Here is a 24,594-nt window from a genome sequence, read left to right on the forward strand (position 1 = left end):
AGAATCTCAGTTTATATTTGATCAGCTCTTCTTCTGTTTGATCAATTTTTTTTTCAGTCATATACAATAACAGCCCTAGAGATCTGGGCGCTTGCAAAATTGAAGAATGTTTAGTTAATCTACAAATATGACCCACACTGGTACGATACAAAGAGGGGAATGATTTGTTTCTCATCTTCCTTTATAATCAAAATGCGTTATCCTGGCTATTCCAGGAGCACTGTACAACATCATCAGAGTCCCTCCCGAGAAGACAGATGCCAAAGAAACCCTTGAGGGAGCCAAAATACTCTGCTCTATTGTGCCTGCAAACAAGTCCCATCCCTCCTACTACCACAGCTTTGGTAAGACAGCACTGGTGGATAGATCTTCATTAGTGATGTCTGTAGCTTTCATGTTGCTGCCTTTAGCTAGAAAGCCCATTAACATCCTTCTCCTGCTTCCAGCCATGTCTGAGAACTACGTGGTGTTCATTGAGCAGCCAATTAAGATGGACCTGCTGAAGATAGTCACGTGCAAGCTGAGGGGGAAGGCATTGAGCGAAGGCATCTACTGGGATCCCAAACAGGAAACCGTTTTCCATCTTGTTGACAAGCGTACTGGCGAGGTGAGATGTGATTCTGATGGTTGATTTACGCCTAATGTAGGAAATCTGATTGAAATTCTAAGGTGGTATTGGTCCTCCTGCTTCAAACCATCTAATCATGTATTCTGCACCACAGGTCAGCGCAATCAAGTACCACACCAAAGCCATCTCCACCTTCCATCAGATCAATGCCTTCGAGGAAGATGGATTCTTGATGGTCGACCTGTGCTGCGCAGACGACGGTGCAGCCATCAACAACTATCTCATCCAGAATTTACGCAAGTCGGGAGAAGCATTAGATGAGGTCAGTATGTAATTACACAAGCCAACATTCTTATCCACACAAACTCCAGCCTGAAAAACATTGCTGATATCATCTTTGCTAAGTACTTTAGGAAGAAAACTTTTTCAATGTTGTATTTGTTGCCCTGCAAAACAAAGACAAAAAGACGCACTGTAAGATAGTAATCCCGAAAATGTCTCCGTGCTGTCATTCCCAGGTGTACAACACCCTGAGCAGGCCATTGCCGAGGCGTTTTGTTCTGCCCCTTCACGTGACTAGTGACACCCCAATAGACCAGAACCTGAACACCCGGCCCTCCAGCACAGCAACGTGTGTCAAAATTGGCAAAGATAAGGTGAGTTTTAGCTTTTTAAGCATGAATTTTCTCATTTACATTCCCCTTTTAGCATAAATACAGCATTTAGTGTTCAGAAATGTGTCCTGTTCATTTTACGCTGTACAAATGACATTTAACCCCTAATAATGGTGGAGGAAGTATTCAGCTTCTTTTCTTGAGTAGAAGACATACCCTGCAGTAAAAATACTCACAAGTCACAAGTCTTACTTAAGTAGTGATATAGGAAACACTTAAAATTTTATCTTATAGAATTATTATTATTAAAGACACTGATATTTGTTGTAGAATAGGACACAGAAACCTACTTACATGCCATATAGTCCCACTAATATGTAATAGTAATGGGATTTTTAAATATAGAAATATGATGATCTTTTTGGGGGGCATTTATTTTCATAGGTATATATGGAGGAGGACTTGCAAAATTAACAGACAAAGCAATTCATTTCTTCTGAATGGTTTCTACAATAACTGAGTTTTAATAATACTAATTAGTTGCATTAACTGAGAATACACAGTCCCAGAGGTACAACTGCAGGCGCCATTTCTACTTCCTAATTTTTAACTAGCAGGGAAGACAGAGTTCACATCTTCAAATATTTTTTTTAAATTTGTCACTTACACATTCATACACAGTACAATTATTTTATCTTGTACAATAAAAAAGGGAAAGTGAAAGATTTTACTAAAGAAATGATCTAACAGGAGATTTCAGAGAAATTGAACAGTATGACTAATACACACCTCAGTCAGCTGAAACATTAAACCCCCGACAGGTGAAACGAATAACATTGATCACCTCATCACAACGCAATATTCTGCAGGGAAACTCTGGGTCCTGGAATTCATGTGGATGATGCTTGTTGGTCGTTTGAGTCCTGTGGGTTGGTAGGTGGGATACCAGCACCTCCCACAGATATGTGATCGGACTGGGACCTGGGAAATTTGGAGGCCAGGTTGAAGCCTTGAGCTATTTTTCATGTTCCTCTGGTCATTACTGAGTAGTTTTTGCAGTGTGGCATAATGCATTGTCCTGCTGGGGGTGTTATTCACCTCAAAGAGATTCAAAAAGACACGCACATCCCATAGTGGGTGCTGGATCCAAGATAAAGCAAAATGTGAAAAAATATGAAAAAATAGAGTTCTGCACGCCAGGGAGCTCCCCTTAAATGACTTTATTCTGCGAAAGTAAGTGATGTTTCGAGCTAAAAACCGCAGAATAGAATCCTTTAAGGGGAGCTCCCTGGTGTGCGGACCTCTATTTTTTTCACATTTTGGTGTTATCCACTTCACCATCTTGTGATTTAAATGTTTTGGCTGATCGCTGTACATCACGAGCAATTTATGTCAGGTGGATTAATGATGACAGTGAATTATGAGTTATAAATGAAAGTAACTGGCTCGGGACCTGAATAGCCTGAGGGCTGAAACTCCTCCCAATCCTCTTTGTTTTGGCACTGAGACAGCCTCAGCACCTCCCTGAGTGCAGCAGAGAGAAGAATATTTTTATTGACGGAGGTCTTTAATATTCCTCTCGGCCCTCCTTCTGGTGTGCATGTCTTGACAGGCAGAGAGTTGACAACTGATGGTACACTTGGCTAAAAGTACCACCCTCTGCAGGGCCAGGTAGTCGCTCTTGGTGATGCTCTCTGTCAGGACGCACTCTATCGTGCAGTTATAGAAACTTTGAGCACGTTGAGGGGAAGTCCATAAGGTATCAGAGGTGGTAGTGACGTTGACGAACTTTCTTCACCAAGGTAATAGGTGGCACATGATAAATCCTTTGTGATGCAGACATCTAAAGCCATCCACCATCTCCACCAGGACTCAGTTATCCTTACAACGAATTCAAATCATCCAAATTCCATTTACAAGATCCACTGAAGCTGACGGCCCCTTAACTCATGGGGGAGTGTAAAAAAAACCATTGATTCTAAGTGACAATAGACAGCTGATCCACTCTTTGTGAACAGGTGTTCTGCCAACACGAGAATCTCCATGGAGATGACCTCTTTGAGTACGGTGGCCTGGAGTTCCCTCAGATCAACTATGGGAGATGCAACACACGACCCTACCGTTATTTCTACGGCTGTGGTTTCAGACACCTGGTGGGAGACTCTCTGCTCAAGATGGACCTGAAGGACAAGTCGCTCAAGGTTGGTTTGTTTTTAGGTGTGCGCATACATCCTGCGATTTTGGCTGTATTTACCCTACATAAAATCTTCCTCCATTAATGTGAAATTAGCTTACGCAATTCTGTATTGTAAGTTATCGATACTATCCAAAAAATTTGAGCAATAAAACACTTATTCTCTTAATTTTCCCATTGACTAACAGAGGTAGAATTTAGCGCAAGATGTCATAAGAACATCTGTTAACATTGTTGTTTTTGTATAAATTATCCATGTTTAATAACTATTATTAAAAAGATGTAAAGATCCTGAAACACGAAGTTGCTGTTTGCAAATGTGTGACCTCAGGTCTGGTACCAGAAGGGTTTCTTCCCGTCGGAGCCCGTGTTTGTGCCGTCACCTGATGCCACGGACGAGGACGATGGGGTCATCCTCTCTGTGATTCTCACCCCCTCACAGGTACGACTCTCATTTATTAATGGTTACACTTCCACTAATTCACTTCCCCTCTGCCTGTGGTATTATATAACAGTTACGTCACACAGAGGTCACTCGGAGAGCAAGGGAAAAGTGAGCAAAGAAGGAGCGATGGTTTGAAATGTGCACCTCTCCTTGCACACTTTCAGCCCAAACCCTTATGGATCAATCGCCAGTTGCAGGCTTAGCACTATAATGCTTTTTACAAAGCATTAAAAATACCTTCAGAGTTCAGCAAGGCGAAAGCATCTTCTGTGGGTAATTGCAATACATTGGCTTGCACTTTGTAATGAGCTTCTCTTAGTTTCTTATTCAGAAATTTCTTTTAGAGATCTGTATCATGATCGATATGATTTATGATATTGAACAAAACAACATTTTTTTCATGTGTGTACAGATAATGTTTAAAATTACACACGCTGAACAGTACAACAATTAGTTATGACATTTTTCAGTACAATATCAAGCTATAAATAAGATTTTCTTAATAAAGTTTCTGCCAATAGGTGAGTGAGGTCTACTAGGCTTACATGTGAATAGCTTCACATGCCTATAAGATTTATAAAATAACCTAAAACTGAAAAGGCTGAACTGAATTATTATTTTTTTTATTTCATTTATTTCCACTTAAACATTATTTTTCCTCTTTGAAACCTGAGCAAATTGGCTGGCTTTCTCTCAAACAAGGAACGGAGGCTATAAGCAATGCAAGAAAACATGACTGAAATATCAGTAAAAAATTAGTAAAAAAAAAAAAAAAAAAAGTACAAGAAAATTACCTGAAAGTTATTATTATTATTTTTTTTAAAAAAAACAAACATTTAAAAAAAATGAAAGTAATACAAAAAAAAACAAAAACAAACAAGAACATAACCTTGAAATACTTTATGGGTAACAGAATCATTATCATTAAAATGATAATGATTCTGTTACCCAATTTTAAACATGTAATTATGATAATTAGAAATATAGTTTCCCTAGCTTTTTTCCCCTTGGATGATTTCCCCTAGCTTTAAAAAAAACAACATTTTTTTTTAAAAAGCTACTAATTTCTTGCAGTTTGTAAAACATTTAATACCAAGTTGCTCATTGCTTTATTTTCCCTTGTTTTTTGAAAGAGATTGCGCTGATTTTCTCAGGATTCAAAGATTTAAATACTGTATAAAAAGCAGCTCAAAAAAGTGAGGTCGCTCCAGTTTTCAAAGGGTTAAGAACATCACTGCCACCTAACCATGAATGAATTTTCTTGCATTAAGTTCACTTCAGCTTCACAAGCAAAAGGAACAAGACATATGATGTAGGCGGGGATTCCCCCAAAGGCGAGTGCTGAGGGGATGTCAACGAGTTCATGTTGAACAGCTAATGAAAGCCATATGTTTCTGACAATGTACAGAAACTGTAGGACAGCCCACATGACCAAAACTGAAAAACTGTGTCAAAAGTTAAGAGGTTAAAAGTGCTGGTCATTCTTGAGTTACATCAGCGTTATAATGTGCCATTTTTAGTATGTATCTTTTTCTTTAGATAAACATTTGCATATAATTTCTTAGTAGTTTTAGTTACCACCAGGCAGCAGGCATTTAAGTTCACTGAGCTCTGTTAATTTTCTCTTTAAAGTCTGCCATTAACGGGACACACATAATCCATTCCTATTCATGAGGAAGATGACATATTCATAGATGAACTGATACAACATGTATTTTGATGGTTTTAAGTTTAGAATTACAAAAGAAAAAAACTCTCCAAAGCACAGAAGCATAATGGCATGGGAATTATTTTCTGACCATGTTTACAAGGATTACAATGACATTTGTATGAATAAATTGTAATTTATTAAGATTTCTATCAGCAGGATTTTCTTGGATATTGGAGCAGAAACAAATGTTATTTGCTGAGTTTGTGACTTGTGTGTAAACTTGAATGTTGATTACAAAGTAAAGAGACTTTGTCTATCTGAACTACAGCAAATCAGTTAATTTTTCATATTACAAACTCTGACTGAAATCAAAGTAAATCCCATTATTTCCATTTAAATAGGCATGTAGAAGAGAGTTGTTTGTTGTTGTGCTTCTGTCTGAAAGCAAGTCTGACATTCAAGTTGTTCTAAAGTGTATCATTACTCACCCCTCTGAACTATGCAGTTTCTGCACCTTTGTGACCCACCCCTCCAGGGGGTTTTGGGGGGAATTCCTCCCAGGAGAAATTTTTGGAAACTTATGAGCTAAGTTTACCATTAAGTAACATTTTGAATGCCGGCATATGATTGAGGGCTGCATGGAAAAAGTGCACACACCATGACATTTTAATGAGTTTTGCACATATTTGAAAATTGGAGGGTGGATATGAGTCCCCTCCAATATATATATATATATATATATATATATATATATATATATATATATATATATATATATATATATATATATATATATATATATATATATATATATATATATTATAATAACGTCCTAGATTTTTTTGGCCCTCTCTGTGCATTTAGATTGTAATTCTACTAAACTTTTCTCTCTAGGATAAAGGGACGTTCCTCCTGGTTTTGGATGCGAAGACGTTTGAAGAGCTTGCAAGAGCCTACGTGCCTGTTAACATGGCTTATGGCTTCCATGGTACTTTCAGTGCCTCGGCATAAACCTGCTTCATTCAAAGTGTTTCTTCAATGATAATAATACAGACAATACCAAACCAGTGTTAATTATTATAACCACTATATTCCTCATGGTACTGAGTTACTGCTGCTCTATATAAACACAGCTGTTGTGTTAATCATTATAAGCACTACTCTTAATGGTAATTATGCACTACATGAAGGTTGGCGCAATGTTCTGGTACTGACTGAAAGTTTGGGTACTTTTCTGAACTGGTCTCTGGTTTGTAGTGACATCCATAATGGCATTGAGACTCTTAATCAACCCAAATGTATTCACATTATCATAAACGACATTCCTTTTATATCAACATGGTACTCGAGTCACAAGTTATCATACTGTAGGCAGTAAACCTGTGATGTTGGGGTTTGCATGACACTCAAACCACCAGAGCTCCCAAGTGCCAAATTTACATTTATATACATTATTTTCTATGATTTTTCTTAATTGAGCTATATTTTTTACATGTAGCATGATTTTTATACACTATTTGCCAATAAAACCTCTGTCTAAACTGTCAAGTGTGTTTGTAAAGTTGTGGATTGTCTGCGTCCTTCACTCACAGAAACAAACGTTGTAATGTTCAGATATAGCTCACATGTAAAAACAGCTGTTTCACATGTAGCTGTATTATTTACATTGCATCAATATATTATACAAAGAATGAATAGAAATATATTAAGTTTCAAAGCTCCAAATCTAGACAGAGGTTTCGTACAGACAAAGATGGATTACTATACAGGCATCAGCCCAGGGGCCCCAAAGTGTCAGGGGGCTCCCCTGGCCTTCACTTGCAAAATGTTCAATGTCAAATTAACACGCACAGACCTCTAAGAGACACAAAACCACAAAAAGATGCATTACGACTACAAAGAGATACAACACAGCCACAGAGTCTGTGTGTCTTGCTCCTCTGTAGGAGAGGTGGTGGGGCCATTTGCATATCTGTGCCCATTTTATTACCCACCCATGCATATAAATCCAAATGTTCTGTGATTTTGACACTAAGATTTGTATTTTGCTTAGTATTTATAGACATGTAAATAATAATGTGTCATGTGCAGTGAAAGCAATCATCATCACTCCAGATACTACAATAACTTTCATCTGACTTCCTTCACTGTTTGTCGCCGAATTTTCTCAAACTACTCACAATCTTTTCTGTTCCCCAAATCTCACTGGGTTTTTTGTCATTAATTTCATCACAGGCCAAGCATTAAAGCACAATTGCAGAATTATTCTGTTTCATAACCTGGATTCACTCACAGAAAGCAGAGGAATGGGCTCTGCAGATAATGAATCAAGCAAATGGCTCAACATTAAATTTTTGTCATACAGCAATGCACACATAGAAACGGCATAAGAATTTGGAGCTATAAATACACGTGTTATCATTATGAAGGTTAATAAAGTTAACACGAATTTAAAACTGATTTGATTATGGTCTCCTCACTCTACATAAATTTTAATTATATACATTTGGCCAAACATAAGGTATAATTATTAACAATAGTATGGTTAAGGTTCAATAACCATTTTACTCAGTGCAAATTGCCCCCAGAGGGTATGAATCATTTTAATTACTGTATGACCAACCGCCAGACTTATGCAAATGCAGAAAAAAAATCACTCAAAAGCTTATTACTTTACATTTATTTATGTTATTTGAAAAATGCCTAACAGCAGTGTAGTGGAGGTTAAATTGAGGTAAATGGGGGATACCCTTCTTTTTTACCATATCCACCAATCAGCACAAAAGCTGTAGAAATGTACAGGAGAATATACCAACTTCCTGCTCATCTACCTGGTAATACAACCGGTAAACCCATACACCACTGCAAAACGGCAAAACGTGTCTTAAATGGCTGCGACGGAGGTGTTTTGTATGTTATGAGAGATCCACACATTCACCACAAGAGGTCAGCATGAGATGCTATTTCAGCTGCCGTCAGCACCATACCCTGAAAATGCAGAGTCAGAAACTGAACTACCTTGCCAGGAACTGTTATAAAAATGTCAAGGAAAGGAAAAAAACCCACTGCATGATGCCTTCTCTTGTGTATAACTGGACAACAGGAAGCCCTTGGGTTCATGAGCAGCAACAATGCAGCTTCTCCCTTCACTGACTGGACTGCTCTCTGTATTGTAACCCTCATGAACAGCAGCCCGTTCTGCTCTCAGCTGCATGATAGTGAATCTTAACGGATCCACTGTCTGGCTCATACAACAGTTTCAACAAAGATGTGAGGCAGGGGCAACATCTCTGAGAGAGGCGGGCTCAACATGGGTACACTGGTTATATGAGGAATCAAACCTGTGACCTTCTCACAATTGGTCTGTCTGTAAACTGCCAGCCAACCCTGCCACTTGAAAAACATACTGCAAACAGTGGAGGAGCCTGGCATTGAACCTCAGAGGAGTTATTTCCAACTCTGTGACCTCAACAACTGCATTTACAGGACATTTGAAACAGAGTGAAAAAAAAATGAAGACAAGTTGCATGAAAAAAAAATAGTGCTATTTACAAGTGAGCTTTAAAAAAGGGAGAAAATGTATGATTAAACAAAAAACTTAAAAGAGTTGGAATAGTTGAAAACTGAAACAGTAGATTAAAGCAGAAGAATAACTGCAGCTTCCCAATTCACTTTTTAGGCAGCGTGTGTGGCCGGAGAACAGATGCACATTTCCATAGAGGAGTGAACAAAAGGGAAAAGAAAGAAGAAAAAAAAACTCTCTGTGTGTTCCCGACAGCCGGTTAAAGCAACAGGAACCAAACTCTTAAGAGAAAACCTCTAAATCTAACAGCTGTTTTCTGGCCAATTTATGTTTATAAAGTTTTAGGGATGCTTTTGGAGTACAGAACATGCATTATTGATGCTTACAACTACATGTAGGAGTGCGGATTATGTTAGAACAATGGTGATTTCAAAAAATCAAAATGGCTTTCATGAACATGCGTCTGTACACTGGTTTTTTAAGGAGTTCCCGACTTATCACTGGCTACCAATTGTGATTTATTCTCTACAGAGAAGCTGCACAAACAATACATTAGTATACCCTGTATACCCGACAGAAGGAAGGTGGCAAGACAGGACAAAATAGAACAATCAAAAATAATTGCACTGACAAAATGGAGATTTGACAGGATTTTACATTGATCTGCTTCAGTTAGTACAGCTCATTGAACAAGTATTTACCAGCTGCTTCTTTTGATTTAGATAAGTGCTGACAGATATCTCCCCTGTAGCAAACCTGAAAGCAAATAAATCCCTGTTATTACCAATCCAAAGTAGGTTGTTGTTTTTAATGACATATAAACTAAGAGATCTGTATTTCGATGAGCATTAAAAAGCTGAGTTGGAACAGTATCCTTTGTTGCTGAACTCATTTTGGTTAAAACCAGTGTAAACATGTACCAGCAGCAGCAGCAGCAGCAGCAGCGTGTGAACAATCATTTTCATATCGATCACTCAGCGTTGGTTTAAGTTTCTCATTTAGCACAGACTGACTGTGCGACAGGGAGCGGCTCCAAGGCAGCAGTTTTTTAACATCTATTGAAGCAGTCAGCCGTGTCTCAGGTCAGGAATTGTGATTTTTCTCGCAGGATGGTAGTTTGTGATCAGCTGTGGCATAAGAATTTATTTTTAGCTTGTTTCTCATTTGAGATATGAATAGCTCTAAAAGCTGAAGCCGTTTGTGTAAATTCAAGAGATGTTTGATGTCAGACCTCACTGACAACATCTGCTGCAGACACCAGGACCCTCTGAAGACTTACTTTATGTCTGGAGAAACTGAATTATACCTTTAATATTAGTATAGCTGTTGCAGAAGCACTTACTGTAGCCACCAGACAGAGGATCTTAATCCGAAATACGGTATGTTATTGAGCATGAAGTATTCACTAATTTTTTCACCTATAAGTTAACAGAAGAGGTCTTTACAAAAATCTGATAACTGACTGTTTTGGCCAGTTGGAGGGCTCACTGACGTATGCTGCCTTCAAATGCCGTTGTGCTGTCGAGCTGTCAAGCCGTTTCATTTGAGGGCAGCTATATAGCTAAAGACCATTTTGCAATGGGATCACTCCAGCCATGACACAAGGGCAATGGTCCCTTCCCTACTTCCTACTTTTGAGTCCCCTTGCAAGGACTACATCTATCTTAGAACTCTTTATTTTGATCTCAATTACACACCTGCAAAGTTTTGCGACCACATCTCTCAGGATTGCGCCACTATTGCACTGACAAAATCCTGAAAAACCACACACAAAATCAGCTTCTGTCGTAGTTCCTGCTACAGTAGTTGCTATCAGAACCGCATGACACAAACACACACAGTACCAGCCAGGCAATATGGCAAACATGTCAGCAAACAGAACAGGCTGATAAGTTCTTGCGGGGTTAGTAGTCATTTGACCCAAGTTCATGAAAAAATATTGATTATGATATGATACGATTCGTTACGATACCATGTGATGCAATGCAATACAACAACTTTATTTTCAGTCCATACTGAAATTCATTTTGCATCCTTAGACCGCTCTGTTGAAGACATTCACACATAAAGTAGACATATTACACAAACAGCACATACCCATGAAAAACACACCAGTCAAAACCATGGAAAAGATCAAATAATATCCTTAGACTCAGATCTTAGCAGCACACTGATTTTGGTTAAGCAACAGGAGAGACTGATGTAAACACAAAATCAGCCTGTTGTGTTTTTGAATGGAGGGACTTTGAATCGTCTGTGGGAGGGCAGGAGTTGGCATTATCCATTTAGATCATGCAGAGGGTCAGTAGAAATGCTGTTGACAAGTCTGAGCTCTGTTTGTGAGTTGCCTGAAAGGTGTGTGTGACAGGTTGGCCAACAAAAATTGTTTGAAAATTTGCAAAAATTGGATTGATCTTATAATTTAGTTTTAAGTTTTCCAGAAAGGCAGCTGAGCCAGACTGTAACCACAGTAAAGCATGACACTCCGAATCACTAGAGCAGCTTTAACTATTAGACTCATGGTAATTATCCACTACATTTGGTCTTGAGTGGTTACCAAGCAGCATCATTTGCGTAGAATCAGCTCAGTCTGCACTAAACCAGAAACTGACAAGAGTATGACAAATTGAATATAACTTACCTTAAATAGAAGTTCCCTTTGTGAAGTAAAAATAAAATCATTAATACTGTGGTAAAAAAAAAAAAGGCCGGCCGTGTGCCAAATCTGTCTCTCCACCATAATGATTTACCCTCCCAGTGTAATTAGATATACATCAAAACTGTTAATGCGCCCTGCACACCCACACAGGTGTTTTCACTTATCCTGTCTGATTAGACCTCTGCTCAGGTTGACGGTGGGTGGAGCTAAGATGTGAATTATGTGAGCTAACTACAGCCTATTACCAAAACAGAAAATAAAAACACGAGTGAAAAAACACAAATACATCAGATCTACAAAGAAGAGCTGTGATTCATAAAAAATAGCACAAAAGCTCATTAACTTTTCGGTTCAAGTGAGGGCACGTCAGTGAAGCAGTCTGCAGACTTCATGCTCAAAGAGGTCTAATCAGTGAAAGTGAAAACACCTGTGCAGCTGCACCATGGGTGTGCCGACAATGTGATGTGCATGCAATAATCTAAATATAAAACCTATTGGAATGAGGTGAAATAATGACCTTAATTTATAGCATGTAAAAGCTGAAATCAATTAATATGAAAATTAAACTGCATTAGTTTAAAACAACAGCAAAAGTAATGTTACCTGTTTTTTTTTGTTTTTTTTGACAAGTTAAGGTAACACTTCTCTGTGTGTCTTCATCCACTATTCATCTGCACAGTTTTAAGGGACATGTTGTCCACTGTTGGCAGATGCTAGCCTTGATCGTAGCCTAGATTAATTGGAGGCTGAATTATTTTAAGTGATAATTTCTAAGTACAGGTGTAAATAATACAATTGTGGATGAATTCCATTCATCAACTTCAGGTTCAGGGCCCTGGTATTGTTCATGCTGGCACTTGAATAGAACAGAGCCATTGTTATTGTCACTTGTAAAAATGTCTGCTGTGAAAAAGGCAAATATCATCCTTCTGTGAGTGCAGACCAGGAATACAAAGAAACTATATCTAGAATACAGATTTGAAACCTAAAAAAGAAATCTGTATAAATAAGCTATTTGAAAGAATTCAAAACATCAGCGTCACTACCCCAGAACCTTTGTTCCAAAAGAGTAGTTTTATAATTGTAGTTTTTACATTTCTGTTCAGATTAAACAAACAAGCTGCAACATGTTTATTATTGAGCTTTTGAGGCATCAGTAGAGAGAGCCAGGGTAGCTGTTCCCTCTTGCTGTCAGTCTTTATGCTAAACTAAAATAATTCACCCCTGTCTCTACTTTAGCAGTTAAGACAGAGGTTAGAATAGTATAGTTTTTCAACAAGAGATGGTCATTTTGGGTAACCTCCATATTCAAGTACTTGCATTAAATTATCAAAGAATATTCTCAATGCTGAGCTCATACTACAGCAGCAGTAGTGGCACGGAGACTCTGAGTGCAGCAGTACACTCCACACAGCAGATTGTATCCATTTTAAAAAGTAAAAGCAATTCTAAAATTCATGGTCACGTGGGAGTTGGGTGGCAATTACTTTATGTGTTAAATGAATGCTGACTGACATCCAAAGGAGTGTTTGAGCACTAATGCCCATCCCAACTTCTACCCTGTTCTTATTCCCAGGTCGTCAAATACCAACCCTTTAGTGTACCTATGTGATGCACAGCTGAAACACATTGTTACACTTAGTAATTGTTTTAAAATAGTCATGGTTAGGCTAAGCCAAAAAACTATTTGGTTAGGTTTAGAAAAAAGATCATTTTTTAGGTCAGTGTGCGACAGCTGTACATAAACTATGTAATGTTACAATAAAATAACGTTGACTTTGGGTCTCACATGCCTTTGTTGTTGCCTGGATAAAAGTCTTGCTTTGTTAACCATCCACCTCCAACCCTATGCAGACTTTTTCGGTCTTTATACTGCGTCAGTTGCTCTCAGTGTCAAGTATTATTGCGGATATGTTTTTTAAAAAAGCCTGCTGTGTCTCATACAGATGCTAAAAGATGCCTGTGGCATCAATATCACACGCCAAGATGAGTAACAAAGTGTCGGTATTTGAATGGGCTGGATCTTCTCATTTATCTTATATCTCCTAATCTATTGCCCCGACATTAGCAGTGGTGTGTCCAGACTTTTTTTTTTTTTAATGGGTTGGCACAAGAGGTGGACTCACTTATGCAGGGGTGGCATGAGGTGTGAGTGCTGCTGCGGGCACACGCCTCATTATAGCTTCAGTTTACCATTTTTGTCTCTACTAACCATACCTTCTTTAATTACTAAAATTGCACTGTCTTACATTCCTGTTTATAGTTTAGTTAAAAAGATAAATAGACCTACCAATCACAACACAACAGAGTGACACAACACAACTGTAAAATAATGCATCCATACTTTGTTAAAGAAATTGTTACTCCAAAAGTAAACAGTTCAATAGCAAGTAAAAAGTGCCAATAAAATTACGTTTTCAAAATATGTTGTCACTACTCTGGCACATCACTGCCACTCAGGTTTAAGACTGAATTCCACCTACAAAACAAAAACACGCCCCTGACTATTAGGGCTTGACCATCAAAAATGGGATCTTCACTGTGCTGTTGACCAGCATGCTATAAAAATATACATAATTTAAGTAACTTATTAGTAAGGGCAGTTGATGACTGACTGTCAGTCTTTTCATCTGACTGCAGCAGATAAGCTTAGTATTTCTCAAAATGTTGGTTTTCCTCAAAAAATCCAGCTCTCAGTTTTTTCCCTGCCAGGTAAAAATTATATCAGACTTTCCGAACAGATTTGTTTTGAGATCCACAGCATGTTAACAACTGCACAGTGTGTTTTAAATATACTGCAGCCCTCTTTCAAGTAACAAGTTTTTCACTTCTGTTTCTCTTTTGTCCGCTGCATTCTCGTGATAATCATGTACATGTGAGGAATCCTATTTCCTATTTCCAATCCAACACCAGCCTGTTTTTAGTTAGTTCATTATTACAGTCTGTGTGTGTGTGTGTGTGTGTGTGCGAGCGCGAACATTTTACAGAATCAAGAGCATCGCTTGACCTCAAAGTGTGTGATATGTCAGTCAGTGTGGCATGTTCCCCTGGCACACATACTGTAAAGACTCACACTCACACATATCTCCACACTCCAAATCCCTGCTGCAGTCCTCTCAATACATGCAGCCTGATTCACGTTAACCCATAAAACATGTCTGACATATTAATCAGGTCTGCATGTGGGGGTAGCTCTACTATTGCACTGCTGTTAGGGAGAAGGCTCTCATTGGGCCATCTTACGCATCCTAGCGGCCAATAAGAGAAGGCTGAATCTCTCCTCTCCTAGCAACAAGACTCCTTTTCTCCGAGCCACGCAATCAGCAAACTGACACCCATAATTTTACAATATGAATAATTTCAACTTAACAGCTTTGCTGAAGAAGCGGGGCAACACACATTTATCCTTCCCCACATCACTGGAAGATCTCTGTTCTCTGCCGTCCGCCCCGTTTTCTCCCTCTCCCTCCTCCTCTCCATCTTGGCTGCAGCTCTGTCTCTGAGTGCATTCAGGCCGCTCCTTTCTTACCATCTTAAAGGAACAGCCCCTGCATATTTAACTTTTTTTTCTCCCCTCCGTTCAGGGGCATTGTGGGTAATGGTCTGTACTTGTTGACCTCACAGTGCTGAATGGCGGGGCCTCTCTCAGGAGGGAGAAGGAATACCTTGGCAGAGAGCTATCATTTCCCCGAGACACTACCAACCTCTCTGCTTCTCTCTCTGCACAGATGTTACACTCGCAGCTCAGCTTGTTTAACATCTATCAGTTTCAATAAATCATAAAAAAGAGGGTGAATTTTTTTTAGATACAGTATTCTTCTAGGTAATGTGGAAATGTCCTGTTAGGCAGGAAATCTAGCTTGATTGGATGTTTGCTGCAATCTCAAATGACTCGACTGTGTCCTGCACAGCACCTGTTGCCAGGCTACAGGCGGCAGTGCACGTGCACATGGCTGTCCGACCCCTGACCCTCAGTGCATTCCTGTCCTTGCCCCTCTGGGAGTCGGGGTGAGCCGAGCACATGTTACATGTCTGTACAGCAGCCTGAGACAACCAGAAATGTGCTGAATTTTTCGGCTATCATATTGCTCGTGGTGAGCTCAGGTACGAGTCTCAGTTTGTGCTGCTAAATCAAAAACAGCAAGTTTGCATGTGCTTTTTTTTATCAGATGTGGAGAGCAGTCTGACTCTTTAGTTTTTAAATTAGAGGAAGAAGCTGCAGGGTATCTGAAGAGAAATGTTTGCGCTCAAGTCTCATGGCTGTGTGAAATTTGACATGTAGCAATTGTAGGAACAGTCTGACCTTACACTTGCCAGGCTTCTAAAATTCAGCAGAACAATATCTCATGGTCATTATAGGTCAATTGGGGTGGCATGCAGAGAGTGTCTGGCAGCTTGAGAAGCAGATAATTAACTACCCATATGACCTCCTGTCCTTTTCGGCATCTTCCGTCCAGTCTCTGAATTGTCTAACAGCAGGAACAAAAGCCCCCACAAAGCTCATTTACCCGGTTTCAATGAGGGTAGACAAGGAAAGAGCGCTCTCTCTTTGAAGTGTGTTCCCTCCATCCTGCTCCGGCCCCACCTCCTGTCCACTGGATCAGACCGTTACAGTACGAGCGGCGCTAACACACAACCACTGCTCAACCTTAGGTGACCCTTGCTCTCATCAGACCCGCCCTCCTCTGGAGGAATGCTGCTGATGGGAGTTTTTAATATTCCCCCGGCCCTGTGTGCCCTCAAATTTGGCGGTGCGGCGTTAACACAAGCTGACACCGCAGATTATCCACAGACATCAGGAATGCCGCTGCCTTTTTGTGCCACGTGGACTTTGGCCAAAAGAGCCTTCAGTTGCAGTGGCCGCAGAGACCTGCGAAAAACAGGTCCGCGACAGAAAGACGGGCGCTCTTTTGAGCGGCCGTCTTAATGTTAGCTAGCCAGCGAGCTACACACTCTGGAGCAATGACAGGCGGCAGACGGTAAGGTCAAAGGACAGGCGTTGTTTTCAAAGGATTTTTTTTCCATAAAAGTTCATTCTGAATAGCTGTTTTGTACATGATTCACTTATGTTTCATAAGGCCAGGCTCTTTGGGGTGCATAAATTGTTGACAGTGACATTTAATAAATTGCAAAGTTCCCTAAAGTTGACTGTCTTTCCTTAAATATTGAAGTCTTTACACAATCTTTATAGAATTTTAAGTGCAAAGTAAAATGTATCAGATGCACAGGCTGCTGGAGATCAAGGTTGCTGTGACAGTTCTCTGAAATATGTGCTTAAAGTGTAGGTGTGCAGCTATACCCACCTCTTATTTTTTCACTTCAAACTGTTGTTTTAATAACACTATGACCTTTGTAAAACTTGTCATCTTTAAAAGAAGATGTCTGTCATGGTTAATATGACTGATTGATTTTACTTTGAAACTCCTGACAAGAAAAACTGAGAAGAGGCCACAGGTGTCAACAGCTAACAAGATTTTTTTTAAGATGCTCTTAATGGATAATGTGTCACTATAAAGGCAAACTATTTAGGCAAATCTCTTAACAAGGTTCTCTGTGGCTCACGAGTACAGACATACAACTGACTTACAGGATCTTTGATTTTTTTGCAGCGAATGTTCAGCTCATAGAAATTGTATAACACAATTTGAAGACAGAAAATCATAAGTTGTAAATAAAAAATTAATATACAGTATATATGACACGAGTTTATAAACTGAAGGGACATCAGAAAATCACAAAGTGACTGGCTGTACAAAACACAAACGCACTTAATTTTTATTTTATTTTTTTAACAGAACAGCCTTTTTTTGTCCATGATAGCAAGTTAGTCAGTGACAAGTAAGAGCGGTTGATCATCATGGCATGTCGCTTTGGAGAAACTTACCGATACATTCTGAACATAAATGTAGGCATGAAAGGACGAGTGCAGATTGAAGATTCAAATTTACGTTTCTTGTTGGGATTTTTTAAAATAAAGGTAAGATAGGAGGTCGGAGAAAGAACACAACCATGAGTTCAGGAATTGCCTCTGTAATTTGAAGATGGGACTTTTCCCATCTTTGAAACTTAATACTGGACAAGCAGTTGGGATATTTTTGCGTAATGAGGCTTCAGGTGAATCAAAAGAAGCGGGGAGAGGACATTTGTACTGTGAAACATCCACCAACGAACTTCCTCTATTTCATTTATCTGAATTTCATACTACATTTGATTTTCAAGGGCACGTGAAAAGAAAAGATAAACAAAGAGGTGACAAATTGTGAAAAGGATGAATTAGGACCTTATTTTCAGGGAAAATTTCAACCTTGATAGAGTCTGAATTTGATATCGGGCTGTCACTCTACACAGTGGGGCCACAGGTAAAGTTCTCTTACAGAGAGGGTAGATCAGTATACTGCCTACAGCTGCATTTATCCTACAACTGCTGCCAGCCTTACAAACATTCGACCCACAGACAAAGTGTTGTGGCGACCCGCAGTGTTGTTGTGACAGGTTTACAGCAAACATATATTTGCAAACACAAATCAATTATGTGGCAAATGTGTGGTTGTTATCTGGCAACGCCGCTGCTGCAAACCTCGTAAACATCTCGTATATTCTGGTTTCTGGAGATTTCAGCATGTTTGCTTGCATTCTGTTGCCCTCACTCTCATATTACTACAGAGAGGCCAGTGAGACCTCAGAGGACATTTTGGTCACTTTTAGAAAAGAATCATGACTCAGTGCCTGAAAGGCCTGTTGTCCACCTCAATTTTATTCAGAGGCAGTTTATAATAGATTTTTAAGCGGAAATAAGAAAAATCAATTCAAGCATGAAAATCATTAATATTCAAATGATTAGCTAAATAAACACGAAATCGCTCACATACTCAATATTTCACGAAAAGGATGAAGGACCTTGTTAATGTTCTTTTAAAGCTGGGGTAGGCAGCTTTATTTTGAAATCCAATCAAAAAATTTAAACATATTCAGGTTTAAGTGAACAGAAGGTAAAGAAGACATCTGCTCCTTCTCTTGGCTCTGTTTTCAGGCTATAGAAAATCTGGGCTGTGATGGGAAACTTTGGCCAATCACAGGTCATTTCAGAGCGAGGGGGTTCCTGTTCTACAAATGCAGATGCATGCACACGTCCGGTAAAAGCCTGATTCAATGGCGAAGAGTCCTAAAGAGAGAGTTACGATAACAGCATCGACAACTGCCTACACTGCAAAGCAACCCAACAGAGGAAGACAGACATATCAAAAAAAAAGAGAGGGAAAAATCAACAAACCAAAACACGTGTCAATATCAGCGAAGCATTTCAGAGATGGAGAGAAAATGCTGCTAATAGTTTAACGTTCTGCTTGTTGGAGCTAAAGGCTGAGAGCTGTGTCCTCATGTTCAGGTTTACATATCTAACTTTGGCTGGAGCCTTAGCTCATAGTGTGTCCTCCCCCTCACTCCCCGCTGCTACAGACCACCTTTGTGGTAGGAGGGCGGGCAGCAGCTCCAGAGACAGACCCTGAGTAAACTGCCGTGGACACACAACTCCAGCCAGCTAAAGCACCAGCACCAGGGGACTCAAAAGCCCCATTGGATCAGCAAACTTTCTGTTGCTGCCTTTACACTGATTGGACTCAAGCGACTTCAGCCACCGATCGAAGTTCTGTCTCCCACACTGCTGCCTGCTCTGCTGCAATCTACAGCGGCGAGGAGCCAGCTAGGAAATTCTTGTCTCATTTTTGGTCAAGAGAGAGAAAGAGCAGGTCAAGGAGGGGCCGTGCACACTCTACAATGATATGAGATTAAATAAATCAATGTGTGGGAAACACTTGTTTACTGTATGAGGCGCTGCCTATGTCTGTGGTCGTCTAGTGGGAGGGGCTTAGAGAGATGAAAGAGCTGCAGGAAGAGGGAGTACGTTCAAAACAACCGCTTTTTTTCCCTTTGCCCTTTTTCCAGATTTCTACCTCCATCAGCTTTAAATGGCTACAAATGTGAACATGTTTGATATCACAAACTCATTAACGTATAGATCCATCATTAAAACAGACTTTAAAGTTAAAGAGAAATTCACAATATAACTCCCTTTATTTTGGTGTTTCAGACAGTTTACTACAAAATCCTTAGAAAATAGTTTTTGGAAAACTGGAGTGAGAAAATACTGAAGGATACTTTTCACCTAAATGAATAACTTTGCTGATTTTGTTTGCTTTTGAATAAAAAAATGTTTCTTTATATAATACAGCAACATACAGGATAACCAGACTGCTATTGAACAAGCAAATTACCAAATTATAACAAATCAGGCATGAGGGGATTGACAGATAATTAAAAAGAAGAGTTGAAAGTTATTATTGGAAAGGCTGCAAGACTGTGAAAGTGACCTGACTCTGAGGTTACTTAAAAACCAAACTGGATGAAAAGATAACATATAGAGAAAAGAAAGAAGTATGCCTCACTAAACCCGAAAAACGAACACACAATTTATCAATGGCAGATGTGACAGGAGACTCATCTTGGTGAAAGTTTTCTGCAGCAATGAGACACAACACAACACAACACAACACAACACAACACAACACAACACAACACAACACAACACAACACAACACAACACAACACAACACAACACAACTATAACATTGGCTCTTTGCTAATGGAGTTATCAAGATTCATTTCTAAATAAACATCAAATGTTTGAACAAAGGTGATTTAAATGTGCTTGTTGTGATAACATGATATTCTCTCATTTTCTCAGGCTAAACTCGTGTGTTGTGATGTATCAGAAAATATAATAAAAGATTATAAAATGACAAAATAAAACTCTCTTCATTATGTTTTGATCTAAATGAAAAACAGTTGACCAGTATACTTTTTCATTTTTTTTTTACACAGTTCATTAGGAAATGAGTCACTGGTCAGTTCTCCATTAAATGACCTCCAACTGTACATAAAGTGCTTTAACTAAAACGTAAGGTAAGACACAATGCACTGCAGCAAATCAAAAAATTAAGAATTACATTCATGAATTTGACAACACTACACAGTGCAAAGACAAGCCCTGCACACACAGAAAACTCCACCAGTCAAGTTTACATTCATGTCTGTGAAAACATGGATGCTTCACTCGCATCTTCCCCCAAACAGCACAGAAGACCTCTACAGTCAGCACAGTTTCAAGGTGGACACCCAAGATGTTCGTCACCAGTTCAGCATCTGGTACAAATGTCAGGTACTTCATCATTTTATCTTATTAGACATTTGTGTGCAATTTTCGATTTATGGCCAAAAATATTTATATAAGGTCATAGTGACCTTGACATTTGACCTAATTCCACCAAGACCTAATTAGTTCATCTTTGAATTCAAGTGAATATTTGTGCCAATTTTGAAAAAAAAAAAAAAGAGCTGTTTTTGAGATATCGGGTTCACAAGAATGGGTAAATGTGAAACATACTGCCTCCAGTTACGGCTATCACTGGCTGCAGAGGCATCATTAAACAGAAGAAAGGGGGACGTTTCCAGGGGACACAAAAACTGTCACATGGTGTTCACAACTTAGTGTTGGAATATGAGCTAACAATATTAAACTGAGTTTTAACATTGTAATTGCAAGATTTTATTTTGATTTATTTAACCTTTTTTTTTTTTAAATATGAAGAATATAAATAAAATGAAATATGCATTTTTCTAAAGGAGTGACCAGGCAAAAATGGCATCACAAGATAGGGATCCCATCTTTAACATTTTTTTTACAGAAATTGGATTTGATTTGATTTGCCCATGCTTACTGTCAGTCATATTTGATTATTCCACACCCACACAGTGCTGATGAAACAGACTAAATTAAATTTGAGTTAAATAATGCTTTTTTTTTCTTTTTTAATTTTGTTATATATTCTTCTAAAGTAAATATGTTTGTAACTCTTTCAGGAACTGTTTATGAGGCTGCAAAAAATAATTCCAGTAAACTGTAGTCTTAAGTATTAACATATTTTTATTCTGCTTTATTATTGTTGTTGACAAGTTATCCCTTATTCTAGTGCACTAGTGCATAACAAATTAATATTTGTGGTTGTCAGTATGGAGTCTACTGCACCTCACCCCCTCAACATTTACTTTTCATTACCCTGCAATTTGTTACTGTCACAGGTGTGTTTTGAGCCTGCAACTAAAGATTGTTTTTACTACTGACTGGTCTGTTTATCCTTTCCGAAATTACTGATTAATCATTCAATCTATTAAATGCCAGAAATTAATGAAAAACGCCCATCACTGTTTCTGGAAGCACAAGGTCACATCTTCAAGTCAAGTCAATTTTATGTTTAAAGCCCATTATCACAAATCACAGTTTGCCTCAGAGGGTTTTACAGCGTTATGACATCCCTCTGTCCTTAGACCCTCACATCGACCAAGGAAAAACTCCCCCCCGAAAAACCCTTCACATCCTTGATTTTGTCCGACCAAAATTAAAAATCCAAATGTATTTCATTTATAGCGCAATAAAAATGTTTGTTGTTAATTAATTTTCTGTCTTCTGATTTAATGATCAATCAAATAACATATCATATTATTTTCCTACTGACTGAAAATAGTGAATAATAGGAGGCTTGCTCTACTTTTGGTTCAGCTCTAAATGACATGCTGCATGAACTGCTGTGTAGTCATATTTGTATTTGCAGTTGATTATATGTGCTTCAGCTCTTAGCTGCCATTTGATGATTAATGAAGTTTATGGCTCCAGGTCTGCCTCCATCGCTCCATCGCACATACCATACCATACCATACCATACCACACCAGTCCAATGGAGGTACATGCCCTTATCACCAACTTATCACCAAGCCGCTCCTCTACACAGCAAACATAAATCAAACACATCATAGATAACCACCAACCTCCAGATACATGAGTGTGAAAATGACAGACTGGATCAATACTTTGTTTGGCCCGAGAGCAGCTGTTGGCGGGAAACTGAGATCACAAGAGCTCAGTTTCAACCGCCGTGCCAGCAGCTGCACTGAGATGCTCAATGCAGGGAGGAGACCTGAGTTGGGCGGGTGCCTCGTGTTGCGAAAAAAAGCTCCATCTGCTCCCAAAAGTCTTGGATCGTTGTTCAGCATCAGACCAGTTTTGAAAAGTCACGCGGCTGCTTGTGATCTAAGTGTGCATGGATTGGACACAGATCACCTCAGAGCCCCCGAGTATAAATATTGTGTGGAGTGGTCGGTGATATTTTAACAAACAATGCTGCATAGTGAAGGACTGAAATTCTTTTCCAACACTTCTGTTTTTTGTTAAATTCATGGCAACTTAATCTTGTTTAACTGGCAGGATTCTGATATTACAGTAAGCATCACATCATGAGATAGAAACAGGCACAGAAGAAAGAAGAAATGCTGATTAAGAAAAGATGTGAGAGGAGGAAAAAATGGAAGCAAAGTGCCGAGCTGCCTGAGAGGGTGGGGGAAAAGAGTTTGCCTCAGAGTCCTCTGTCATTTATGCTCGGAGAAAAAAAAAAAGAAAAAATCACACACACAGGGCCCCTGTCTCATTTCTATGGCAACCTGAAGGCTATTATCGTACCTTGCCATTCATCATGAAAGGACTTCAGTTGACGGGGAACAAGACGGGGTGGGGAGAGGGGAGGACAGTGCAGTGCATTTTCCCTGCTCACAGCTGGGAAACAGGAGCAAAATGAATGAATGAGTGAAAGAAAAATGCAGTGAGGGAAAGTTCATTTACACTTACAGTATAACGGTTTATTAATGCCACCATCCGCGACTGCATGAGCGGCGGGTAAGAGCAAGTGCAGTATTTTATATGGCTTGTGCTTTTGGTTCATGTGTGCTTGTTAACCCCACTGCCAAGAAGGTTTTATTTTCAGTTGTTTGTTTGTCTGTCAGCAGGATTACGGAAAACTACTGTGCCGATGTTCATGAAACTTGATGGAAGGGTGTAGGATGGGCCAAGGAAGAACCCACTGAATTTAGGAGCGGATCTGAACCACAGGGCGGATAAACAAATTATTTTTCACTTTTGTTAACATCCCAAGAAATGGCATTTGGCGTTGGCTGAAGTCTGCTCTTGAAATGTCCTTCTATAGTTGGTAGTAAGACAGTGGTGTGTCCTCATCCATATCGTCACCTGAGGAGGACTGTGCAGGACAGTTTAAAGCTCTAGAACAAGAAAGTGAGCTGATCGTGAGTTGAGTCTGTTTAGTCAAATGTTTGACATTTCTTTTGTGCTCATGTCTACAGCATTATCTGGAAAATTAACTTGTGTTTGTGTAAATAACTGTGCTCACTTTGCCCTGCAGCTACAGCTGTACAGTATGATATAATAAATGTGCATATTTGATTCAGAATAATTTCAACAGTGAAACAATATTGCAATGAACGAAATCGTTGTTTTACAGTTCACAGAGGTAACAGTTTTTCCTGTTACTATTTTGTCAAATTAGCAAAATTTCCAAAAACTGAAATATTCATGAAAATGTCTACAAATCATATGAAAAGTTCTGTTTTAATACCTCTGAGATCCTCCGGCTACTTTTGCTTTATTACATTGTGAGAGAGCTGAATGACTGAAACCCGAATGTCTTTCCAGTACACAGCCTCTGCCTCAGTGAGTGTTGGGAAGGTAACTTTTGAAATGTATTAGATTACAGATTACTATTACCCTGTTAAATTGTAATAGCTAATGCCATTATTTAAATAACTTCATCAAAATTGTGTAAAAAATTTCATTTTATCACTTCTCTGACAAATGTTTTAACTTGCACGGTAAAGCTAAAACATCTGTATATAGGCTACACCAAAAGAGGACATTTCTGCACAGTGAGAAGATGCAAAGCAACAGAATAAATATCAAGCCCCTGTCACAAATGCACTGCAAACCTTACATTATCATACATAACCTGGAGGACCTGTATGTGAAATGCCTGAATCAGTTGGATTG

The 24,594-nt window shown here is 39.0% G+C and overlaps 1 protein-coding gene across 3 annotated transcripts in view; it reads right to left on the reverse strand.

Annotated features, from left to right (window-relative positions):
- The window catches only part of LOC121952680 (sorting nexin-19-like), a 116,908-nt gene that overhangs the window by 20,439 nt on the left and 71,875 nt on the right, over nucleotides 1-24,594 (reverse strand). The window contains exon 1 of one of the 3 annotated variants that reach the window (XM_088088053.1): nucleotides 11,637-12,009. The exons of 1 other annotated variant lie outside the window; for it this stretch is intronic. In XM_088088053.1, coding sequence (XP_087944179.1) covers nucleotides 11,637-11,677 — 41 coding nt within the window. In that variant the 5' untranslated portion in view covers nucleotides 11,678-12,009. Of the gene's footprint in view, nucleotides 1-11,636; nucleotides 12,018-24,594 lie in introns of those variants that run through there. One more of the 3 variants, XM_088088058.1, reaches the window with a different exon arrangement.

The sequence above is a fragment of the Plectropomus leopardus genome, chromosome 15 (assembly GCF_026936395.1).
Source record: "Plectropomus leopardus strain MGB_pleo_1.0 chromosome 15, ASM2693639v1, whole genome shotgun sequence".
NCBI lineage: Eukaryota > Metazoa > Chordata > Actinopteri > Perciformes > Serranidae > Plectropomus > Plectropomus leopardus.